The sequence below is a fragment of the Silurus meridionalis genome, chromosome 18 (genome assembly GCF_014805685.1).
Source record: "Silurus meridionalis isolate SWU-2019-XX chromosome 18, ASM1480568v1, whole genome shotgun sequence".
NCBI lineage: Eukaryota > Metazoa > Chordata > Actinopteri > Siluriformes > Siluridae > Silurus > Silurus meridionalis.
The window spans coordinates 2276252-2301251 of record NC_060901.1 but is presented as its reverse complement, the minus strand read 5'-3'; the positions used below and the strand labels follow the sequence as shown (position 1 = coordinate 2301251).

General features: G+C 42.6%; 1 protein-coding gene across 1 annotated transcript in view; it reads right to left on the bottom strand.

Annotated features, from left to right (window-relative positions):
• The window catches only part of magi2a (membrane associated guanylate kinase, WW and PDZ domain containing 2a), a 104046-nt gene that overhangs the window by 43919 nt on the left and 35127 nt on the right, over positions 1-25000 (bottom strand). The window contains 2 exon segments of the mRNA XM_046873366.1: positions 1451-1642; positions 1947-2066. Coding sequence (XP_046729322.1) covers positions 1451-1642; positions 1947-2066 — 312 coding nt within the window.

Below are 25000 nucleotides of genomic sequence, written 5' to 3'. Positions count from 1 at the left end.
AAGGTCAAAAAAATATGATCACATAACCCCGATCTTATCGTCCCTACATTGGCTTCCTGTTAAGTTTCGAATAGACTACAAACTATTACTTCTCACTTATAAAGCACTAAATGGTTTGGCTCCGTGTATCTATCCAGTCTTTTAACACGCTACAATCCGCCACGCTCCTGAGATCTCAAAACTCTGGGCTTCTAGTAGTTCCTAGAATAGCAAAGTCCACTAAAGGTGGTAGAGCATTTTCACATTTAGCTCCTAAACTCTGGAATAGTCTTCCTGACGGTGTTCGGGGCTCAGACACACTCACCCAATTTAAGTGTAGATTAAAACATATCTTTTAGCAAAGCCTACACATAACACACATCACATCATAACCTTGTGCTCCAGAACATCTGATCACATGCACATTATCAACTTGTGCTGTTAATATCATGAACAGCAGCTACGCTAATTCCTCTCCACTGCTTCTCTTTCTCTCCCCATCCCGAGGCATCCTGAGGTTGCTCCAGCTCCAGTCACCTCCCACCTCGTGATGATTACGGACCTTTAAAGAAGTAGATGCCGAACTCACAAACATCCTGAACCATCTAGAGACGTACCAGTGCCATTTGGATCCCGCTACATGTGTGGAGTTTTGACATTGGACCTCCTGGAGTGTTTAAAGGCTCTGGCATGGAGAAGCTGATGCTGGATCTGTGGTGATCACAAATGCTGAGCTTATAAAACTCGGAGCTACTAACCATATAGACTGTTTAAGACTGCAGAAAGAACATTACTTATAATCTTATACTCCAGTAATCATGTTAGTTCCCACTCTCTAGTGTTCTGTATTGTTGAAAGATTTATGATCAAACTCTTGATGTCACCCAGATGAGGATGGGTTCCCCTTTTGAGTCTGGTTCCTCTCAAGGTTTCTTCCTCATAACATCTAAGGGAGTTTTTCCTTGCCACAGTCGCCACGGCTTGCTCATCAGGGACAAATGCACACCATTCACCATCACTGTTGATTTGTGTAAAGCTGCTTTGAGACAATGTCTGTTGTGAAAAGCGCTATACAAATAAACTTGACTTGACTTGACTTGACTTGTCTCTGTCTGCCTCCTAGTCTCTGTCTCTCTTTCTTACTTATGTCTGTATTTCTGTTATTCTATCTACCTGTCTGTCTGACTTCTCTCTTTGTGTCTGTCTATTTTCTTCTTCAACTGTCTGACTGTCTGTCTTTCATTTATTCTGTCTGTTCTTGTACATATTTGTGTCTCTTCATGCCTGTCTTTCTATCTGTCTATCTGTCTGTATATAAGCCTATGTGCCTGCCTATCTATCCATCTCTCTTTCTCCCTATCCATCTGTCTGTCTGTCTCTCTGTTTCTGTCTGTCTTTTTGATTATCTTTCTCTCTACCTGTGTGTGTGTGTGTGTGTGTGTGTGTGTGTGTGTGTGTGTGTGCCTATTACCTGGTGTGGCAGTGACTCCATCTCCATTGACGGCGTTAGTCTCCTCCTCCTCCTCCTCAGGTGGATCGATGCCAGTTTTCTCCATGTTACTGATGGATTTGTTGCGTTTGCTGGCTACGTTTGGGGCGGAGCCGGGGATCAGCAGCGCACTGCCCGCCTCCGCCGGGGGTTTGGGTGTGCCGTAGTAGTTATCTGTCAACCAATCACAGGCCGGGAAAAACTTAATACAAACACCAATCACAGTGAAAAGGACACAAAGCAGGAAAAAATAACTGCAGCCACACCCTCAAAGAGAAATGGGTGGGGCTCACATTCATGTAACTCCTCCCTCTCCAATCACAGTGAATATGTTAAGCTAACATAGTGAGCTAATTTAATTCAGCAATCTGACCGTAGCCTAGATTTGAAATAAAGGCTAATTAGCATATTACTGTGTTTAAGTAAGATGTGTGTGTGTGTGTGTGTGTGTGTGTGTGTGTGTGTGTGTGTGTGTTACCTTCATAAGTTCCGCTCTCCAGCAGAGATCCAGTTCTCTGTAAGTGGAGGAAACTCTCTACGCTGATAAAGTTGTAGTCCACTCCAGGAACTTCTCCCTCTTTAGGCGGCCGAGTCGTACCTGTACAACACAATACAGGATACACATTCAATCCCATGATGCACTGCTGCACATCAGTGTTATACAGAACCGGATCTGTGTGTACAGCAACCTGTCTCACTCTACTCTCAGCTATCTGTTTACATGACAGAAAGAATGAAAAAGAAAGAGAGACAGCAAGAGAAAGAGATAGTAAGGGAGGAAAAGAGAGAGAGAGAGAGAGAGAGGAGAGAGAGAGAGAGAGGAGAGAGAGAGAGAGAGAGAGAGAGAGAGAAAGAGAGGGAGTGAGTGAGAGAGAGAGAGAGGAGAGAGAGAGAGAGAGAGAGAGAGAGAGAGAAAGAGAGGGAGGAGTGAGAGAGAGAGAGAGAGAGAGAGAGAGAGAGGGAGAGAGAGAGAGAGAGAGAGAAAGAGAGGGAGGAGTGAGAGAGAGAGAGAGAGAGAGAGAGAGAAAGAGAGGGAGGAGTGAGAGAGAGAGAGAGAGAGAGAGAGAGAGAGAAAGAGAGGGAGTGAGTGAGAGAGAGAGAGAGAGAGAGAGAGAGAGAGAGAGAAAGAGAGGGAGGAGTGAGAGAGAGAGAGAGAGAGAGAGAGAGAGAGAGAGAGAGAGGGAGAGAGAGGGACTCGCAAAGAAAAAATACAGACAAAATGAGAAAACAGTACATATAAAATAATAGTATGAATTTAATACAAGAATAGTAGTTTAAAATTTATAATGGAGTGTGTGTTTGTGTGTGTGTGTGTGTGTGTGTGTGTGTGTGTGTGTGTGTGTGTGTGTGTGTGTGTGTAATTAGTTTCTTTATAGTTCCATCTTAATCAACTTGTTTGTTTAACAACACAATACAGGATACACATTCAATCCCATGATGCACTGCTGCACATCAGTGTTATACAGAACCGGATCTGTGTGTACAGCAACCTGTCTCACTCTACTCTCAGCTATCTGTTTACATGACAGAAAGAATGAAAAAGAAAGAGAGACAGCAAGAGAAAGAGATAGTAAGGGAGGAAAAGAGAGAGAGAGAGAGAGAGAGAGAGAGAGAGAGAGAGGGAGTGAGTGAGGGGGATGGGGAACACTGTTACTGCAAAAAAAAAAAAAAAAAGACCACCAGAACCTCCTTAACATACACACAAAATGGAATCAATAACTTTCCAGATGCAACTTTTGGACAATCTGTGAAAGTATTTGAATACTTTCCAGATCCAGACAAATTTCTTGTATCTTCAGCAAAAAGAAAAACAGATTAGCTGTTAGATTGAAAGTTTTTTCTCTTAGAGAAAAACAAACAAAAAAAACAAATGAAAAGAAGGACTAGGTCACGTCACAGGGGTGTTTTCTCTCTTGCGATAGCCGTCCTCATCTGCTCTTCTCCTTTTTCATCTCTTTTATAGGGACAAGTTAAGAGTAGGTACTTTAAACATTAATGGGTCAGGGATAGAAAGAAACAGGCTGTAGTCATACAATGCATCAAATTAAAGTACCACAGATAAAGTAAATACGACAGAATGGTGAAAGAGGTGTGAAGACCAACTCATGGGTCATGGGTCAAATTTCAGTGCTGGAGAATCAATTTTATTTTCAAAAAGATTAGCAAATGCATTGAAGTGGAGCAGAGCCGCACTCTATTAATACAAGCTGAAATCTGAGGAAAGGATTTTTTTATTTACAAATGTTTACGCCTCAATCACAGGAAGTGAGAGAGTGAAAAACTAAACTTTCTTTCAACTTCTCCCATTAGGGGGCGCCACAACGGATCATCCGTATTCATGATCCGCATGTTTGATTTGGCACGTTTTTACGCTGGATGTCCTTCCTAACGCAACCCCCCCATTTATCCGGGCTTGGGACCGGCACTAAGAGTGGCTGGGGTTGGTTCCCTGACCGGGGATCGAGAGCGAGAGTGAGAGCGCCGCATCCTAACCATTAGACCACCAGGGAGAAAGAGTGAAAAACATTTTACGAAATAAAAGACAAAGTTACACAACATAGCAGCAACCACATTGTAGTCATGGGTGGAGACTGGAACTGCACTATAGATTCTACAGAGGACTGGAACTCAGAAGAACCGCGCATCCAATCTTCTGTAGTTTTGGATGAAATAATTAAAACGTGGAATTATAGATCCATGGAGAGAAAAGAACCAGTGAGTGAAACAACACACATGGATTAAAACACCCGACACAAGAATAAGTGCCGCAAGATCAGATACATTTTACGTTACAAAAACCTTTCAGCTCACCACACGGTCACAATAGATTTGATCTTATCTGTCAATGCAAAGTCCAGATCTTTCTGGTGTTTTAACTTAAAAACTGCTACAAGATCAAAATTTCTGTTTTCAATTCCAAATTTTTGGGAACAATGGAGACAAATCAAAGAGGGACTTCACATCCAACACACAAATGCAATAATAAAAGGTACTGTTGAAGATTTAGAGAGGGAGATTAGAAGCCTAGAAAATTAAATACTCGCTAAAAACAAAAAAAAAGAAACTCTTTAGAAACAAAAAGAAGGCACTAAGATCTTAACTCCATGAGCAGGCCACGGGAGCCCTCATCAGAGCACAAATCTCATCAAAGACATCGATGCCGATGACACAATCAAATGCTGCATTTAAATCGACCCGGTTATGGCAACATAAATACATCAACTGAAGAAATGAGAAAAATCGCAGTGGATTTCTACAAAGACTTATAATCACGAGGATGCCACTGACCCGCAACGCAGAGAGGAACTAATAAAGAAACTTCCAAAGTTAACGGAAGGACAAGTGGAAAAATTGGACATGGACATTGAACCCGGAGAACAAGTTACTGCAGTACAGCAGCTTTCTACGGGATGAGCACCGGGCATCCCGAGCAAGTTGATGGAGGACTCTGTCCTTTAGAAATGCAGTGAGGGATCAGGCCATTGAACAGTCTGCCCATTGAACCTCTTCTATACCAATTAAGAAAAAATATGCATGGACTATCAGAATGTGGAATAACAGAAAAAGTAGTTGTATCAGCCTATGCTGATGATGTGTAGGTCTTTATTACCAAACAGGAGAACATTCAAGTTTTTACCTGCAGTTTGGCAATGTATCAAGCTGCGTCCTCTGCATGTGTAACTAGGGCAAATGAGAAAGTTGCAAGACAAATTAATTCCAAAACTCCCAGAAAAATTGCAATCGGGTAAAACAGGGCTTAAAGGAATCTATCTTGGAAAGAAGAATACCTACAAAATAACTGGGAGCGACTGGTGGAGAAGGTAAGCGCAAAGTTTTCTAAATGGAATCCTACAGGGGGAGAGTGCAGGTCGCCAACAATTTGGTTGCCTCGATGCTGTGGCACAAGTTCACAGTCCTCCAACCACCAGAAATAATAGTCAAAGAAATTCAGATAAGAATAGTGGATTTTTTTCTGGAATGGACAATATATGGACAATATGGACCCTTATTCAGCAACCCACTGATTCCAGCAAGGATGCTGATGTCCGGGAGATTTCACCACTGCCTTCAAAGAGCCGGACTTACAAAGCTTGGAGACTTGAGGACTGGAAAAATATGGAAATCACACCAGGAGAAGAGACAAAAACCCAGACCCATTGACTGCTGCAGGGAATGCTGACAGAGGTGATCCTAGCGCTGCTTCTGGAGTTTAAGGAAGCACTAGAACAGGGTTCTGGAGAGGACTGGCAACACTTCCCCCCACTTTCCATCTTTGCAGCCTCTGAACAACCAGAAGTGAATGGAGAAATACTATCTTTCAGGATACCTCACCTGTCAGACTTTAAAAATGCCACAAAGAAAGCGCAGTCAGTGTGAAGGTCACCCATCAGAACTGGCCGGTGGGAAGGAGTCAAGGTGGTCGGATCTCTTGGCACTGGGCTCTACCCCACGAGGCAGCTGGAGGTCCCTGTATAAACCCCCTGTGGAGAAGCGTACAGCTGATCTGCAGTGGAGGATCGTACCAGGTTTTTAAGATCGTACAAAGTTTTTAAGATAGTCTTTCATTTTCTTTTCATGGTTTAATGTTATTTCACTCTGCCCTCTGTATTTATACACTATCATTTACTGGTTCTCTTTGATGACCTCTACAGAATTGAAATTATTATGTGATTTTTCATGTATCTACCTTTTCTTTTACATGTTTAGCTTTTTATTGTTTTGTTTAATTCTATGTACTCAAATCCACTCCAAGATAAAAAAAATAATAATTACATTTACTTTACTTATTTCTTTCTTTCTTTTGATTCTTGTTTTATTTCATTGTATTTTCCTGTGTTAATAAGACACACCATGAATGTTTTTAAATTAAGGGCACTTAAAAGTCAAGTCTCTCTCTCTCTCTCTCCCTCTCTTTCTCTTTTTGTCCCTCTGTCTCCCAGCTCCATTCATCCCTCTAATCTCTCTGTTATCGTGTAGACAGACTGCATCAGCACGTCGCTTTGTGTCCTCTCTAATCGCACCATTAACCTGTGAGGAAATAGCCGTGGCTTCTGGCGCTGGAGGGCTGTGAGGCCGGATTACACAAACATGCAGCACACACACTTCAACAGGGGAAAAAAAGAAATAATAAAAGCACCAGTGTGGCACTTTCTTTTCCTGCCCACAGATGAGTTTACTTATCGTGTTCCCCTGGCAGACTTGGACAAATCAGCCCTGACTGCAGCTTAGAGATGCCCTAATGGTTCCACTGAGACGTTCTCAATGATGGCATTTTAGCATATATTAGCTAGCACCATCTCATTTTCTCAGAGAACACCGTTTAATAATCGCTGACCTGATAACACCATCCAAAACCAAATCCTATTAGTGCAGTGGTACAGGGGCAAATGAAACCCACCCAATGTTCCCACTGCAAGAGATGCAGTCGATCAGAACAGCGTTGTGTTGGACACCGCAGGACATTTGCTGATAACGCTAATGTAGCTGCCAAGTTCTACTTTCTTCCACTTTCTGGCTCTCAACTTCCTCATTTCCTTCAGTTTCCTCCTTTCCTCCTTAATATTCCAGTTTCTTTGCAGGCTTGTTCCACAGACTCAGAAACCTCAACTGCTTGGTTGGAAGTCGCTCTGGATAAGGGCGTCTAAAAAATACTGTAAATGTATTGAAAATGCACACAAGAGATTAAGCGGAAGCGAGTGCAAAGTAACTTCTACTTAAGACAAATGCAAACAGATCCAAAATGGTAGGCAGAGTCAAAAACATGGCCAGGCAAGGGTCAGGCAAAGGTCAGGGGATTACCAAATTCTATAACTCAAGCAAACCAAGAACATGAACGAGTAACAGAAAAACATGAAACAAGGAACAAAACAGTTCGGGTAACACAGCAAACTAGACAAGTTACATAAATACAAGACTTCAACAAAGGGGGTACACAGGCAATTCTCAACAAGGAAGTGGGAATGGGACAAAAGGACATGCAAATACATGGACCAATGAGAGGACAAGTGTGGAGAATGAAAACAAAAGCACATGGCTACAAACACAGAAACACAGAAGTCTTCAGCGATGTGAGCCAACATGAGGTACCTTCTGCCAGGAACAGCAAGAGGGGGATCTCTGACAGCATGAGTTCCTAGACTCGTTGTTTACCAGATTTCTCTTTTGTAGTCTTTTTATTTCCCTTTTTACCTTCTCTTCACATTTCCTACCAGAATAATACCTCGCTACTCGTCGGCTGCGGAACTCATCGCATTATGACAACTGCTCTGAACTTCACACCGACTCTCATGATGAAACAGATGCATGAAGAGTCTTATGTTAGCTCGTGGCCAGTGGCATAGCTTTTTTGACAACCTTCTCGCTTTTCCTTTTTCTGTTTCATTTTCCTGACTTACATTTACAATTATAGTATTTGCAGAGCAGAACATACACCAAATGATCTTATTTATATAACTGAGCAGAGGGTTGAGAACCTTCCTTAGGGGTACAACAGTGGCAGCTTGATGCTGGGATTTAAACTCACAACCTTTCAACTTATCCACTGAGCTTCCTGCTGTCCACAGGCTCAAAATCCTCCTGACTCCCCATTTCTTAACTTCTACCAAATAAGTCCCCATGTCATCTTTGCTTAAGGTTTCTCAGATTCTCAGATAGATTTCCTTTAATTGAAATTATTTCATTTAGTCCATATTATTATAAAGGGGTCCCTGGCTACTTTTCCCAAGATCAAAGTCCCCAAAGTGTCTTCGCTTATCGTTCGCCAAATTCCTCTTGTATATCAAGTAGCCTAATTATCCCCACTTCAACCTTTTCACTTTCCTCCAAAGTTTCTCTAATCTTCCAAACTCCCTTTTCGCATAGTCTCCACTGCTTTTGTGCTAATCTCAATGGATCTTTGTTTCTCCTAATTAGCTCCTATGTTCTAAATCAGCTTCACTCTTTGTTTCCCAGATTCCTACATTTTTAATCCCTCGCTTACAAGTTAGTCAGTCTTCTTACAGTACCATCATTTCATATTCTCAATCTTTTCCTGTTTTGGTTCTTTTTCCCAGTAGCCTCCTTTTATTTGCTGCAGTTTGTTTTACTCTTTATGGGTTCTTGATTCCATGTTCCTTGCCTTCCCCCTTGTTATCCAGATTTCTATTGTTTTTCTCCAATGGTTTAACTTCATAAATACTTAATTTTCCAGTTCCCTTTTCGATATTCTCTGTATTTACATGCAATTCCAGTTTTCTTTGCTCCTTCAAATTTCATCTCACTGGTTTCTCTGATTATTGCATTCCAGATCCTCATTGTCTTGACGCTTTGTTTTACATCAGCATTATTTCCTAGTGTTCCAGAGTCTTTTTTGATCCCTCTCTTCTTAGGTTTTCTCTTATGCAAGTCTCCATGTTTCACCCACGATTTGGCGCTTTCCAGATCCTTCAAGTTTCCAAAACATATCCTTTATTTTGTCTCTATTCACTTCAATGTTCCTCTTACACAAGCTATGTTCTTCCATAGTCTGCATCATCTCCATATTCTCCAGGCATTCCTAGTCTCCAACTTCCTCTCCATTCCTTTTCTGAGATTGAATCAATAAGTACGCTGATAGAGTTCCATCCTGGATGGATCAGAGATTAAGTTCACTAGAAATTGATTGCTCTCCCAAGCACAGAATTAAGCCCAGTTCCAATTCCACTGGATGAATCCTGCACAATCTGAAGCAGCTGATGACATATAGCTGATTAGATCTTTACATCTGGAGGGGTGTAAGGTTTTGGAAATGCACACCACTCCAACTCAATTAGCTCAATTGTCCAATAAGAGGTGCTATAAACACCATATTGTAGGAACTTTATGCTAACACACACACACACACACACACACACTGAACGAGCTCATCAGCAGGTTGGTGTGATAGCAGCTGTGAGAGTGTGAGATTCTCCTCAGACAGCTCGGAAAACGAGTGCTTTATCTGATGAGACGTGGAAGAAGTCTTACTTCCTCAGTCTGGGATTTACAGCCAGGCTTTTATTCCATGAAGGACGATGCAGTCCTCTGACACTGTTTGTTTTGTCCTCAGCAGGAAGAACCTGATGTTTTAACTCTATGCTTTAACCCAAACTATGGCTCCCAGGGTGAATACAGCATGTGAGCGAATATGTGGGACCCAACATTTGGAACGGCCCTCTGAACAATCCCAGAAACTTATTTAAAAAATTGTATGTAAAAGATGTTTTACTCGTATTATATCTGTATTTAATAATAAAGGTTGGCTATCAAACAAAAATTCCCCTTAGTTATTAATAAAGGTTGACTTGCCGATAAATGGTCGCTGGAACTATTAACACTCAGCAAAAATCCATATCAATAGTTTTTCCGGCTTCCAGTCTGCTGTCATTACAACAGCAGCCTCTAGAGGAAGAGGTGGGGAAGTAGCAGCACAGTGGTTAAGGCACTGGGTTACTGATCGAAAGATCGGGGGTTCAAGCCGCGGTATCACCAAGCAGCCACTCTTCGGCCCTTAAACAAGACCCTTAACCCGTATCATGGCCGAGGTTATCGGTGAGTATGATCCAAAAGAGTTATCGGTATCAGTAAAATCGGCTCTGGTTAATAACCTTATTCACTGGTTCCCAACCCGGGGGTCGAGACCACCAGTAGGGGTCCCTGAAGATTTTCGAGGAGTCACCAATTCTTCTTCTTCTTCTTTCGGCTGCTCCCATTAGGGGTCGCCACAGCGGATCATCCGTCTCCACACCACCCTGTCCTCTACATCTGCCTCTTTTACACCAACTACCTGCATGTCTTCCCTCACCACATCCATGAACCTCCTTTTTGGCCTTCCTCTTTTCCTCCTACCTGGTGGCTCCATCCTCAGCATTCTTCTACCAATATAATTTATGTCCCTCCTCTGCACATGACCAAACCATCTCAATCTCGCCTCCCTCACCTTGTCACCAAAACATCCTACATCGCTGTCCCTCTAATAAACTCATTTCTAATCTTATCCATCCTCGTCACTCCCAAAGAAAACCTCAACATCTTTAGCTCTGCTACCTCCAGCTCCACCTCCTGTCTTTTACTCAATGCCACTGTCTCTAAACCATACAACATCGCAGGTCTCACCACAGTCCTATAAACTTTCCCTTTCAATTTTGCAGATACCCTACTATCACAAATCACTCCTGTCACTCTTCTCCACCCACTCCACCCTGCCTGCACTCTTTTCTTCACTTCTCTAACACACTCTCCATTACTTTGCACTGTTGAACCCAGGTACCTGAATTCCTCCACCTTCTGAAGCTCTTCTCCTGCAACCGCACCACTCCACTGCCCTCCCTCTCATTTACACACATGTACTCTGTCTTACTCCTACTGAGTTTCATTCCCCTTCTCTCCAGTGCATATCTCCACCTCTCCAGGCTCTTCTCAACCTGCTCCCTACTCTCACAACAAATCACAATATCATCCGCAAACATCATAGTCCAGGAGACTCCTGTCTGACCTCGTCCGTCAACCTGTCCATCACCACTGCAAACAGGAAAGGGCTCAGGGCCGATCCTTGATGCAGTCCAACCTTCACTCTAAACCAGTCTGTCGTACCTACTGCACACTTCACTGCCGTCACACTGTCCTCATACATGTCCTGCACCACCCTTACATACTTCTCCGACACACCTGACTTCCTCATACAGTACCACAACTCCTCTCTTGGCACCCTGTCGTCGCCTTCTCTAAATCCACAAATACACAATGCAATTCCTTCTGTCCTTCTCTATACTTCTCCATCAACATTCTCAAAGCAAATATGGCATCTGTGGTGCTCTTCCTCGGCATGAAACCATACTGTTGCTCACAGATGGTCACCTCTTCTCTCAGCCTGGCTTCCACTACTCTTTCCCATAACTTCATGGTGTGACTGATCAACTTAATACCCCTGTAGTTACTGCAGGTCTGCACATCTCCTTTATGCTTAAAGATCGGTACCAGCACACTCTTTCTCCATTCCTCAGGCATCTTCTCACCTTCCAAAATCCTGTTAAACAATCTGGTCAAAACCCCACTGCCATCTCTCCTAAACATCTCCACGCTTCCACCGGTATGTCATCTGGTCCAACCGACTTTCCACTCTTCATCCTCTTAATCGCTGCTCTCACTTCCTCCTTACTAATCTTATCTACATCCTGCTTCACCATCTCCACATCATCCAACCTTCTCTCTCTGATTTTCCTCATTCATCAGCTGCTCAAAATACTCCCTCCACCTTCTCAACACACTCTCCTCACTAGTCAACACATTTCCTCTCCATCCTTTACTGCTCTAACTTGCAGTACATCCTTTCCAGCTCGGTCCCTCTGCCTGGCCAATCGGTACAAATCCTTTTCTCCTTCCTTAGTGTCCAACCTCTCACAGCTCCTCATATGCCTTTTCCTTGGCTTTCGCCACATCCTCTTAACCTGCTGCCGCATCTCCTTGTACTCCTGCCTACTTTTCTCATCACTCTGTCTATCCCACTTCTGTTTTGCCAACCTCTTTCTCCTTATGCTCTCCTGCACTTCCTCATTCCACCACCACGTCTCCTTGTCTTCCTTTCTATTTCCAGATGTCACACCAAGTACTTTTCTAGCTGCCTCCCTCATCACTCCTGCAGTAGTTGCCCAATCATCCAACACCTCCTTAACACCACTGAGCCTCTCTCTGACCTCTTCCCTGAACCTCACACTACACTCTTCCTCCTTCAGTTTCCACCATCTTATTCTTCTTTCAGTCCTCACTCTCCTCCTCTTCATCCTCGCCTCCAAAACCATCCTACAGACCACCATCCTATGCTGTCTAGCTACACTGTCCCCTGCCAACACCTTACAGTCGCCAATCTCCTTCAGGTTGCATCTCCTGCATAGCACATAGTCCACCTGTGTGCACCTTCCTCCACTCTTATACGTCACCCTATGATCCTCCTTCTTTTAAAATAAGTGTTCACCACTGCCATTTCCATCCTTTTAGCAAAATCTACCACCATCTGCCCTTCCACATTCCTCTCCTTAAAACCATACCTACCCATCACCTCCTCATCACCTCTGTTCCCTTCACCCACATGCCCATTAAAGTCCGCCCCAATCACTAACCGCTCTTTCCTAGGTACACCATCTACCACTTCATCTAATTCACTCCAGAATCTTTCCTTCTCCTCCATCTCACAGCCAACTTGTGGAGCATAGGCACTGATGACATTTATCATCATCCCTTCAACTTCCACCTTCACGATCATCACCCTATCAGAAACTCTCTTCACCTCCACTACACTCTTACTGTACTCTTCCTTCAGAATCACCCCTACACCATTTCTCTTCCATCCACACCATGATAAAACAGTTTAAACCCACCTCCAATGTTCCTGGCCTTACTCCCTTTCCACTTGGTCTCCTGAACACACAACATATCTACCTTTCTCCTCTCCATCATATCAGCTACCTCTCCCTTTACCCGTCATAGTACCAACATTTAAAGTACCAACCCGAAACTCCACTCTCCTACACTGCTCCTTTCCCTGCCGTCTCTGTAGACGTCTTCCTCCTCTCCTTCTCCTCCTTCGGCCAACAGTAGCCCAATTTCCACCGGTACCCTGTCGGCTAACGATACCTGTGGCGGTCGTTGTTAACCCGGGCCTCGACCGATCCGGTATGAAATTCTCATTTGTGATCCGCATATTTGATTTGGCACGTGTTTTACGCTGGATGCCCTTCCTAACGCAACCCTCCCCATTTACCCGGGCTTGGGACCGGCACTAAGAATGCACTGGCTTGTGCCTCCCTAATGGCTGGGTTAGGAGTCACCAATTGCACTTGATTAAATAATTCATATATGAAAAGAGAAGAAATAGGAACATACAGACGTAGCTTTAAAAAAAAGAATGTAGCAAAGAGAAAACAAAAGGAGAAGGATAAAGAAAAGGAGAAAATAAAGTTGAGAGACTAAAAAAAGGAAACAAAGACTTATTTTTTTACAGTTATCTTAAATTCGGTTTCATTTAAGCGATGGATGAGGAGAATTGAGTGTGTAGTCTATGGTGAGAGACTGGTGAATGAAAACATGACCCTGCAAACTGAGCAAGCATCAGAACACCAAACACCAAACATGAGAGTCGTTAAATATTTGCAATGTTAAAATTGGGGTCTGAAAAAAGGTTTTGATTTCATTAGCAGTGAATATATAAATGTCATTATGATAGTAATAATGCTCTTTTAATAGCCGATATATCTCTTGAAATTTAACGCTCATTTATCTGTACGGTGCAGAACAAAATAATAAACTATTCCAGCATTAAAAGGCAAAATAAATACATTTCAAACCATAAAATCTCCACAATAATGCTGGTAGTCACTCCGGCCCGTGGCATTTTCTGTTACACACCAACACTGCCCAATTAAAGAGAGGAAGAATGATGTGGCCCTCACAGATAAAAGGGATTGGAGCCGTATTATAGCGCTAAACTCATGAATGGAAATCTCCAAAATTCACCAACCTGAAAACATGACACCAAACTCACAGGACAGCTACAAAAATGCTAGTGGGGACAATGGCGGAACACAAACATACGTGGTATTCGATGGGAAAAATAACGCATTATTCCTGAAAACTCATTTACGGCATTCAGCAGATGCCCTCATCCATAACTTACAATTATTATACAACTGAGCATTTAAACATTAAGTGCCTTGCACAAGGGCCTGGAAAGGTGGTGCTGGGATTTGAACTCACAACCTTCCAATCAGAAGTCCAACATCTTAACTCCTGAGCTTCCACTTCCACATCCCACAAACTTACATTATGTTTATGCCCAATCTTTGGATGGAGCTCTCTAACACTGGAGACAACTCAGTGCAGGTGAAGAGGGTTCCACACAAACAACCGAAAGTGAGGTTGGTGGAGGTTCAACCCAAGGACTATGAAAAGTTGAACTGCAATTATTATAAACAATTTTCCATGAACAGTTTTGCACCCGAGTCTCCATTAGTTTAGCGATATCATGCTTCGAGATTGACATGGATTTCCAGAGCTGCAAGTCATGTGACACGTGTTTCTATCCAAGCTAAATTCAGGATCTTGCCACCTGATGGTGTGAGGGAAATATTGTCATTCGATTTAACCGTAGGTCTGTCACTAGATCTTCATGGCATAATCTGATGTGAAAAACACACTTTATCCTGCAGATGGAATTTTATTGGAATCTTGCTGTTTATAAAGAAAAAAACAATAGTGAGTCTGAAAACAGAACTCTGTAGGACCCTGAAGGACACTTGGATAGTTGCATTTTCTTGAACATCATTCTATCAGCTCTCAAAACACACACACACACACACACACACACACACACACATAAAGCACATAAAGCAAAATTGTCCTGAACATGACAGCAAACGCCGACACTGGAGACTTCTATAAGTGTATTAGCACTCAGATGCCATATCAGCGCTCACACACCGTATCAGCGCTCAGACACCGTATCAGCGCTCAGACGCCGTATTAGCGCTCACACACGTTTTACATGACCCTGAGAGCGGGGACTTGCCATAGAAATGGTAACGTTTTGTCAGAATGAGATAATAATAAACACATTCTAACCAATCAGGATTGCAAACCCAACGCAATGGGATCAAAGAAGTATTACTTGTTGGAAAATGATCATTTTCTAACAAATTTCTTGTTTTCAGGGATTCCCGATGCTTGTTTGGAATAAAATCTTTTGAATAAACTGGAGATCAATGATATACACTGTCAGCTATTTTTGTGAACCAATCAGAATCCAGGAATCTGGGATCTTTGTAACACAATTGATGCTAACTAGAGATGAGTTCGTGTCCAGGACCCCGAGACCAACCTGCCACTGTTCTACCATTCTGTTAAAAAAAACTCGTAACTTTTTACGATTTCCGATTCTTTGCATTTTTTTTGTTGTTTTTTTTCCACGTAGGTGTTTTTTTTCCACGTAGGTGTTTTTTTCTTCGTCAATAAAACTGCGTAAAGATTTCGGACGTACCTCTCATCAGGGACATCATGGTGTTGCATATCCTCATGAAACACACTCTTTAGCATCTGGATTTGTGCTACACACTCTCTCTCTCTCTTTCTTTCTTTTTCTCAGTTCCTTTTTTCCGTTATCTACAGCTTTCCCTTCGAACCCGTGACAGAAAAGCGAGTGCGTCTGGTCTCTGCTGACATCCGAATGCGATCAAAACGGATTTCTCGTGGAAGGAAAAAAAAACATGGTTTAACGGTGTGTGAAGGCTATCTGTGAGAAACAACTGCACTCGTTCTCTCATCTCCTGCCATCTGGGAAATACAGAGAGAGAGAGAGAGAAAGAAAGAGAGATAGAGCCACTAACGGCGTTTAGCACTGACTAGCCGACGTTCCGACATCCAGAAAGCAGAACAGGGAATGACAAACAGCAGGGTGTGATGTGACTGAAAAAAACGGAAAGAGAAGGAAAGATAGAGAGAGTGAAAGAGAGAGAGAGACAGAGAGAGAAAAAAAAAGAGATGGGAGAGAGATAAGAGAAGAGAGAGGGATGATGTCAGTGAGCGCCACTATCTTCATTCATCAATGTGTTGATAAAGTGAGGGAGGCACAGAGAGAGAGAGAGAGAGAGAGAGAGAGAGAGAGAGAGAGGGAGTGAGAGAGAGAGGGAGAGAGGGAGCTGAGAGAAGAGATGAATGACAATCTGTTTATCTTAGTATTCAGAGCTACAGAAGCACCACATCAGCGTCATGGTGCTGAAGCAGAAAAAGTCAGGGCAGTCTCTGACTCGCCGCTACGCCGTTACATCATTCCTTCATTCATCTTTTTTTTTCATTTTGTAGTATTTTCTGGTAAACTACTATCTATCTATCTATCTATCTATCTATCTATCTATCTATCTATCTATCTATCTATCTATCTATCTATCTATCTATCTATCTATCTATCTATCTATCTATCTATCTATCTATCTATCTATCTATCTATCTATCTATCATAACACCCACATTTCGCCCACAGAGCAACTACAAGCTTTTAAATAAAAACGCTGTAATAGTGATTTTGGAAGTTAATCAGGGTTATCACTACAGTTTGCCCCCTAGTGGAATATCACAGACCAGCACATTTACAGTCATATTTTTAACATTAAAACCTCAAATATTTACGTCTCAAACATCTACAGCTCAGACAGCTACACTTTAAACATCCACACCTAAAATGTCAACAACTGGAATATCAACACCTCAAACTTCGTCACCTCAAACATTTACACCTCAAATATCTACACCTCAAATATCTACATCTCAAACATCTACAGCTAAAACATCTACAGCTCAGACAGCTAGACCTCAAACATCTACATCTTAAATATCTATACCTTAATTATCTACATCTTGGACACCTACAGTTCAGACAGGTACACCTTAAATATCTACACCCAAAATGTCAAAAACTGAAATGTCAACACCTCAAGCTTCATCACCTCAAACATCTACAGCTCAAATATCTACACCTCAAACATCTATACTTTAATTGTCTACATCTTGGACATCTACAGTTCAGATATCTGAACCTCAAACATCTACACCTTAAATATCTACACCCAAAATGTCAACAACTTGAATATCTACACCTCAAACAGCTACAACTCAAACATCTCTTCATTGCTGATCTCCATCTTACAACCTCCATCCATTATTCTCCACCCAGTCCACACTCATCAATTGGTGATCCCTCAGTTCCATCACTCATCCCTTCTTCTGCATCCTTCATCCTCTGCTGTTTCTTTTTCAGTTCTCCATCATCCATCCTCAACTCTTCATCCAGTATTCATTCATCCTACTCCACCCATAATCCTTTTCTGTCCATTTTCTATCCATTTTACGCAGTAACTGCAGCATCTTTTACCTTCTTTATCCATTCTTCCTCCTCAGTCAGTCGTTCCTCATTTCATTTTCCTTCTATCCTTTCATCCTTCACCCTCAGTCCTCCTCCAGTTAATTAGATCACAAAAAGTGGCCAACTTTGCCAATGTAATTAAATTCAGTAAAAAAGAGAGAGAGAAATAAAGAGATGGAGAGAGAGAAAGAGTGAAAGACGGAGCTAACACACTTCTGCTCGACAGTGTACCTTAATCCAATTCTCCTCACAGACAAATCAGCTCGGGTCGGTCTGATGCGACTTCGGCGGTGTCAGATAGCCGCCTTATTGAGATCAAACACGCTGAGAAGAAGGACCTCCTTCTGTCCCCTGGCAAATCCATGAATAATCTTCATTTCCTGGAGCACGGATTCAACCTCAAACTGTCCTTGAAGGTCCTGAAGGGTCCAGAGGTTCACAGATGAACTAGCAAACCTCTGTGGACACCTGAGTGCTTCTTGTTGAACATCCCATTCCACATAAATCCTCAATTTGCTCTTCAATTTGCTCCACTCTTCTTAAAAAATGTTCCACAAGATTTTCAAGTGTCCCTGTGGAGATATTTGGAGATTCCTCTGAAGTTTCCTATGTTGAAATTCTCAGATAAGATCAAATCCAACCCATGGAAAGCAGATCTTCATGGAGCTTGGGGCATTGTCATGATGGAACAGGTTTCGGGTCTCCAAGTTCAAGTGAAGGGAAAATGTTGTCCTACACAACTTTGTGGGATCAGTTTAAAAAAGAACCACGTGGACATTCACTCAGTGCGAATTCTAGTCAACTCCTCATATCTGGTTTAGGTTGTGAGACATGTTTACAAGAGAAAACATTGGATTTGAGAAGAAACCTTGCATCTCCGGTTCCGATGGAATTCTTCTATGTGAAGCTTTGATCATAAGCTCCTCCCCCACCAAGCAAGCCTTGAAGTGCTCGTAATGGTGTTTATATAAATAGTGCATTTAATTGTCACGTAATTGAGTATTACCTAATCTGCACCCCCTGTGTTATTACCTAATCTGCACCCCCTGTGTTATTACCTAATCTGCACCCCCTGTATTATTACCTAATCTGCACCCCCTGTATTATTAAGTAATCTGCAACCCCTGTATTATTACCTAATTTGCACCCCCTGTGTTATTACCTTATTTGCAACCCCTGCATCATAACCTGATTTACACTAATCTATCAATACCATATCTGCAACCTTTGTATTATTACCTGATCTGCACCCCATATCATTGAATTTGTTTATTGAAATTGAAATGATTACAATCCAGCTCGACTTTTTGTTTTTTTTGAGGAAGAAATAAAAAACAAAGTTGGCGTGATGAATTCGGGTTCCTCCGAGGCAGCTCGAGCCATTCGATCAGATAAATCCAAAATGGAGGCACTTCATCAAGTTGACAGGTTAAAAGCCGAAGTGCTGGTGGGAGTGAGTGCACGCCTGGATGGATGGCTGGATGCATGGATGATAAAGAGCTTAATAACAGTAAAGTACAGTGTCACCTTTGATGGGAGAAAATGGGATAAATACACACGCAGACTGAAAGTATAACGGCACCTGCAAGCCGTTTATTAATGCCAATGTTAAAGATTCTTTCCAGAAATCTTCCAGAAAGGATCAGAAACGGATTCTGCAGGTGAACCTTGTGTTTACTGGCTGATACAGACACAATTCTGTCCACATAAAAATGGAAACTGTGATCAGCAGCACCTCAAGACATTTGTTCCTGTATCCATTATATCATTACCAGATCTGCAACCCTTGGGTTATAACCGATTTTGCAACCCCTGAATCATTACCAGATCTGCAACCCTTGCATTATTACCAAAACTGCAACCCCTGTATCATTATCTGATTTACAGTCACTGTATTATTACCTGATCTGCAACCCTTGTATTACCTGATCTGCATCTCCAGTCATTATGGGATATCACCCCCATGTGTTCATTTCCGAACTGTTTTCCATTTATCTTTACCTAATATGTATCTTTATGTATAACATACCCAATCTGCACCCTGTGTTCTTACTCAGGCTGCCTTTCCTTTGTAGATTCATAACCTGAATCCCTGCACATCATTACACATTTTACTTCCTGTGTGAATCCACGTGCACCCAATTTGTGTCCCATTAGTCTTCACCTAATCTGCATCCTGTGTGCATTACCCAAACTGTGCACCTTGCATTGTTACCTGATCAGTAACCCCTGTGTTATATCACATATCTTGATCTGATTTGCCCTTGTGTGGTTACCCAATCTACATCCCCCTTTTTTATCATTACCTAATCTGCATACCCTGGTTGTTACCCAAATTGCATATTTGCTGTAACCCTCATTACCCAAACCTTAGCCTTGGTATCATTACCTGATCTGTGCCTCTTGTGTCCTTCTTTAAGCACACATTACCCAATCTGTGTCCTGTCTTACTACTTGATTTGGATCTCCTGTTTGGTTAACCAATATGCTCCCTTGTTGCCATTATTCCTGTGCTGTAACCTGAGCTACATGACCTTTGTTTCTACTCAAAAAGCTGCATCGTCTGTGGTGTTACCTGATCTGCACGCTGTTAACAGGTACGAGCAACGAGAGACAAACTACAAGTGATCCAGGTAACCCTGTCGACATCTCTGGAATGTGTGTGTGTGTGTGTGTGTGTGTGTGTAGCAGAGATAAGTGGAGGACTGTTTTCAGACTGTGTATATACCTGCTGCCCCAGTGCTCAGCTATAATGAAGCTTCTTATCATGTGTGCTCAGGCAGCTTGTGCTTCTCAAAGAGAAAACAAAAACACAGCAAATCGGCAAAGCGACTTTCTTTTCTCGCTTGCACGTACCTGTGTGTGTGTGTGTGTGTGTGTGTGTGTGTGTGTGTGTGTGTGCATATTTAATTCCTCCAGTGTCAAGGGGACCTTCATAACGACCGCATCGTTCCAAGTCTCGAGACAGACTACAAGTGTAAGCAACAAAAAACTCTCGACCTCTCGACTCAAGATCCAGATCATTAAGACAAACGGTGCAGAAAAACAAAATCGCAAGCAGATGGTCTAATCAATGCCCTAATCCTAAAACCTACCTGGTATTAGCACGTGTACACACACGTATTCCACACTAATCAGGTTCGCAGCATGACTCAGCAATAGAGAGTGAGTCACGGCTCTCATTAGGACAGAGGGACGCGAGTCCTTTTAGCGGAGTAAAAAAACACTGAAAGCGGGAACACTTCGTACAAAAGGTTCTTTTTTTTAGGGTCAGACATAAATGGCCTTGCATTTCTAACACGAGCCTTTCCGTTCAAAAGTGCACAATGTTCACTTCCACAACTCTCCAACACTTCTACTGTCCATCCTGTCCATCCTATACATCCTGTCCATCTCATACCTTCTGTCCATCCTGTCCATCTCATACCTTCTGTCCATCTCATACATCCTGTCCATCCTGTCCATCTCATACATCCTGTCCATCTCATACATCCTGTTCATCTCATACATCCTGTCCATCTCATACCTTCTGTCCAACTCATACATCCTGTCCATCCTGTCCATCTCATACATCCTGTTCATCTCATACATCCTGTCCATTCTGTCCATCTCATACATCCTGTCCATTTCATACCTCCTGTCCATCCCATACATCCTGTCCATCTCATACATCCTGTCTATCCTGTCCATCCCATAAATCCTGTCCATCCCATAAATCCTGTCCATCTCATACATCCTGTCCATCTCATACCTTCTGTCCAACTCATACATCCTGTCCATCCTGTCCATCTCATACATCCTGTTCATCTCATACATCCTGTCCATTTCATACCTCCTGTCCATCCCATACATCCTGTCCATCTCATACATCCTGTCTATCCTGTCCATCCCATAAATCCTGTCCATCTCATACATCCTGTCCATCCCATACCTTCTGTCCATCCCATACATCCTGTCCATCTCATACATCCTTTCCATCCTGTCCATCCCATAAATCCTGTCCATCTCATTCATCCTGTCCATCCCATACCTTCTGTCCATCCCATACATCCTGTCTATCCTGTACATCCTGTCTATCCTGTACATCCTGTCCATCCCATACCTTCTGTCCATCCCATGTGCTCTGTACCCCCTGAGGCATTACCAAATTGCACCCCCTCTGTTATTTAACAAACTGCATCCCTGGAGTATTACCCAATATGTAACCTCTGGGTTATTATGCATGATGCCCCCCTTTCGTTAGTATCCAAACTGCTTCGCTGGGTTACCACCCAAACTGCATTCCTGGGGTATTACCCAATATGCAACCCATGGGTTATTACCCAAACTGCACCCATTCGTTATGACCCCAACTGCATCCCCTGGGTTATTGCTCAAACTGCATCATAGGGTTATTACACAAAATGCACCCACTGGTTTACTACCCAAATTGCATCCCTGGGGTATTACCCAATATGCCAACCGTAGGTTATTACCCAAACTCCACCCCCTCTGTTTTATACCCCAACTGCATGCCCTGTGACATTACATGATCTGCCTCCCTGTGAGATTCATTACTCAATAAAACACCCCTGCATCATTAACCAAACTGCATCCACTGCTTCGGTACTCTACTTTTCCAAATCTCCCACTGTCAGCCTCAGCATAGGGATCACTGCCTAATCTGCCCTGTCATGATCATTGTCCCATGGCACAATTCCCAATCTGTGTCAGGTCTAACTAATGGATATGGATCTCCTGTATTGTTACCCAATGTACTATTTTCTGATAAATATTTTCTGTGCCATTACCAAATTCCACCTTTTTTGGGACTCAATCACCCAATTTGCTCCATCCTATCTGTTCTACCCAATCTACATCGCTTTCAGTTAACCAGGGATTAGACTATAAAATATAGAATGAATCCTGGAGTGACCTACTCTTCATTGTTTCTTGGAAAAAAGCAGCTAGAGATCTAATGACTTTCACATCTGTCGTAGTTGTAATGCTGTTGTTGAAAAGTCACCTAACAAAGCCAACCGGGAGCAAACTCTGCACCTTCAAAAACCCACCACAGACGCAATCTGGCATTTCGGTGAAGCGTGTTCTTCTAGACTGAAGTTGACAGGTGACACATTTGTGCAAAACAGCAGGGAGTCCATCTTGGTTTGTCCCTCAGGGAACATCTCACATCCACGGCATCAATCCGCCTTGACATGCAGGCATGTCAACACAACTGCACCAATAACAAGCAAAAATTCACCGATAGAGTTGGAGGTCGGGGTTTGTGTGCGTTTGTGTGTGCGTTTGTGTGTGCGTTTGTGTGTGTGTGTGTGTGTGTGTGTGTGTGTGTGTGTGTGGAGGAGCGAGTAACTGAGTTCCACATCGCATCACAAAATGAGAATGTAATAGAGACAGAGTGAGTTATCACCAAGTTTATGGCTTCATCTGAGTGTTTCAAAGCTGTCACAGTCTGATTATGGGGGAAAATTCTCAACACACACACACACACACACACACACACACACACACACACACACACACACACACACAGATTGAGTCACATTTGATTATTTCTTAACATTATAAAACCAAATTAAAGTGTTTATATTTATGTGTTGAATGTTGGTGTGTGTGTGATGGTGAATGTTGGTGTGTGTGATGGTAAATGTTGGTGTGTGATGGTGAATGCTGGTTTATGTGATGGTGAATGTTGGTGTGTGTGATGGTGAGTGTTGGTGTGTGATGGTAAATGCCAGTGTGTAATGGTGAATTATAGTGTGTGATGGTCAATGTTGGTGTGTGATGGTGAATGTTGGTGTTTTTGTGATGGTGAATGTTGGTGTTTTTGTGATGGTGAATGTTGGTGTGTGATGGTGAATGTTGGTGTGTGTGATGGTGAATGTGTGTGATGGTGAATGCTGGTGTGTGATGGTGAATGTCAGTGTGTGATGGTGAATGTTTGTGTGATGGTGAATGCTGGTGTGTGATGGTAAATGTTGGTGTGTGATGGTGAATGTTGGTGTGTGTAATGGTGAATGTTGGTGTGTGATGGTGAATGTTGGTGTGTGTGATGGCGAGTGTTGGTGTGTGATGGTAAATGTTGGTGTGTGTAATGGTGAATGTTGGTGTGTGATGGTGAATGTTGGTGTGTGATGGTGAATGCTGGTGTATGTGACGGTGAATGTTGGTGTGTGTGATGGTGAATGTTGGTGTGTGATGGTGAATTATGGTGTGTGATGGTAAATGTTGATGTGTGATGGTGAATGTTGGTGTGTGATGGTGAATGTTGATGTGTGATGGTAAATGTTGATGTGTGATGGTGAATGTTGGTGTGTGATGGTGAATGTTGATGTGTGATGGTGAACATGGTGAATGTTGGTGTGTGTGATGGTGAATGTTGATGTGTGATGGTGAATGTTGGTGTGTGATGATGAATGTTGGTGTGTGATGGTGAATGTTGGTGTGTGATGGTGAATGTTGATGTGAGATGGTGAATGTTGGTGTGTGATGGTGAATGTTGGTTTGTGATGGTGAATGTTGGTTTGTGATGGTGAATGTTGGTGTGTGTGATGGTTGGTGTGTGTGATGGTAAATGTTGATGTGTGATGGTGAATGCTGGTGTGTGATGGTAAATGTTGGTGTGAGGTTGAATGTTGGTGTGTGATGGTTAATGTTGGTGTGTGATGGTGAATGTTGGTATGTGATGGTGAATGTTGGTATGTGTGATGGTGAATGTCTCTGTGTATCTCTGAGTGTATTTTTGCGACTGCAGGAGAATATGAGCATCTTCATGCTGCTAATTTCTTCGACGCGGGTTTTGATCCGACAAGCTCGGCTAATTAAACTGCATCAATCGTTGTTAGCTTGCCAGCAAAAAAACCTGAGTCAGTCCTTCAAATTATTATATTTTACACACACACACACACACACACACACACACACACACACATAAACAGGTCATTAAATCGATAGAAGCAACTGCACACCGCATCCTGCCTCAAGTCAACAACAAGAAAATAAAAGAAAACGATCCACGCACCGGTAACCATAATGTCACTTCTAATCTCCTGAAGTCACACTGAGCGTCACCTCTATCAGATGTACTGTGGCCCTTCACATGATTTTAGGACAGACATTTAATTTTTATGGCACTTCGTAAAACAAAGATGAAGCAGAACCAGAATCAAAACGAATATTTTTCAGATAAAAGCTGTCGATAAGGAGAATCATAAATGACATCTCTCAGGTCTACCTACTGATCCCCCAACACACCCCCACCTACTGATTCCCCAACACACCCCCACCCACTGATCCCCCAACACCACCACCACCACCACTTACTGATCATTGTGTTGGGGGATCAGTAGGTAGGGGTGTGTTGGGGGATCAGTAGGTGGATTAGTAAGTGAGGTGTGTTGGGGATCAGTAGGTGGTGGTGTTTTGGGAGATTAGTAGGTGGTGGTGTGTTGGGGGATCAGTAGGTGGTGGTGTGTTGAGGGATCAGTAGGTGGTGGTGTTTTGGGTGATCATTAGGTGCTTATGAAGATATCGCCTCATTTATTGCATTTATTTTTACATAAATCAATTACAATAAAATAAATAAGAGCTCGGCTAAAGCCCGTTTACTTCTGAAAGACATTTTTGTCCTT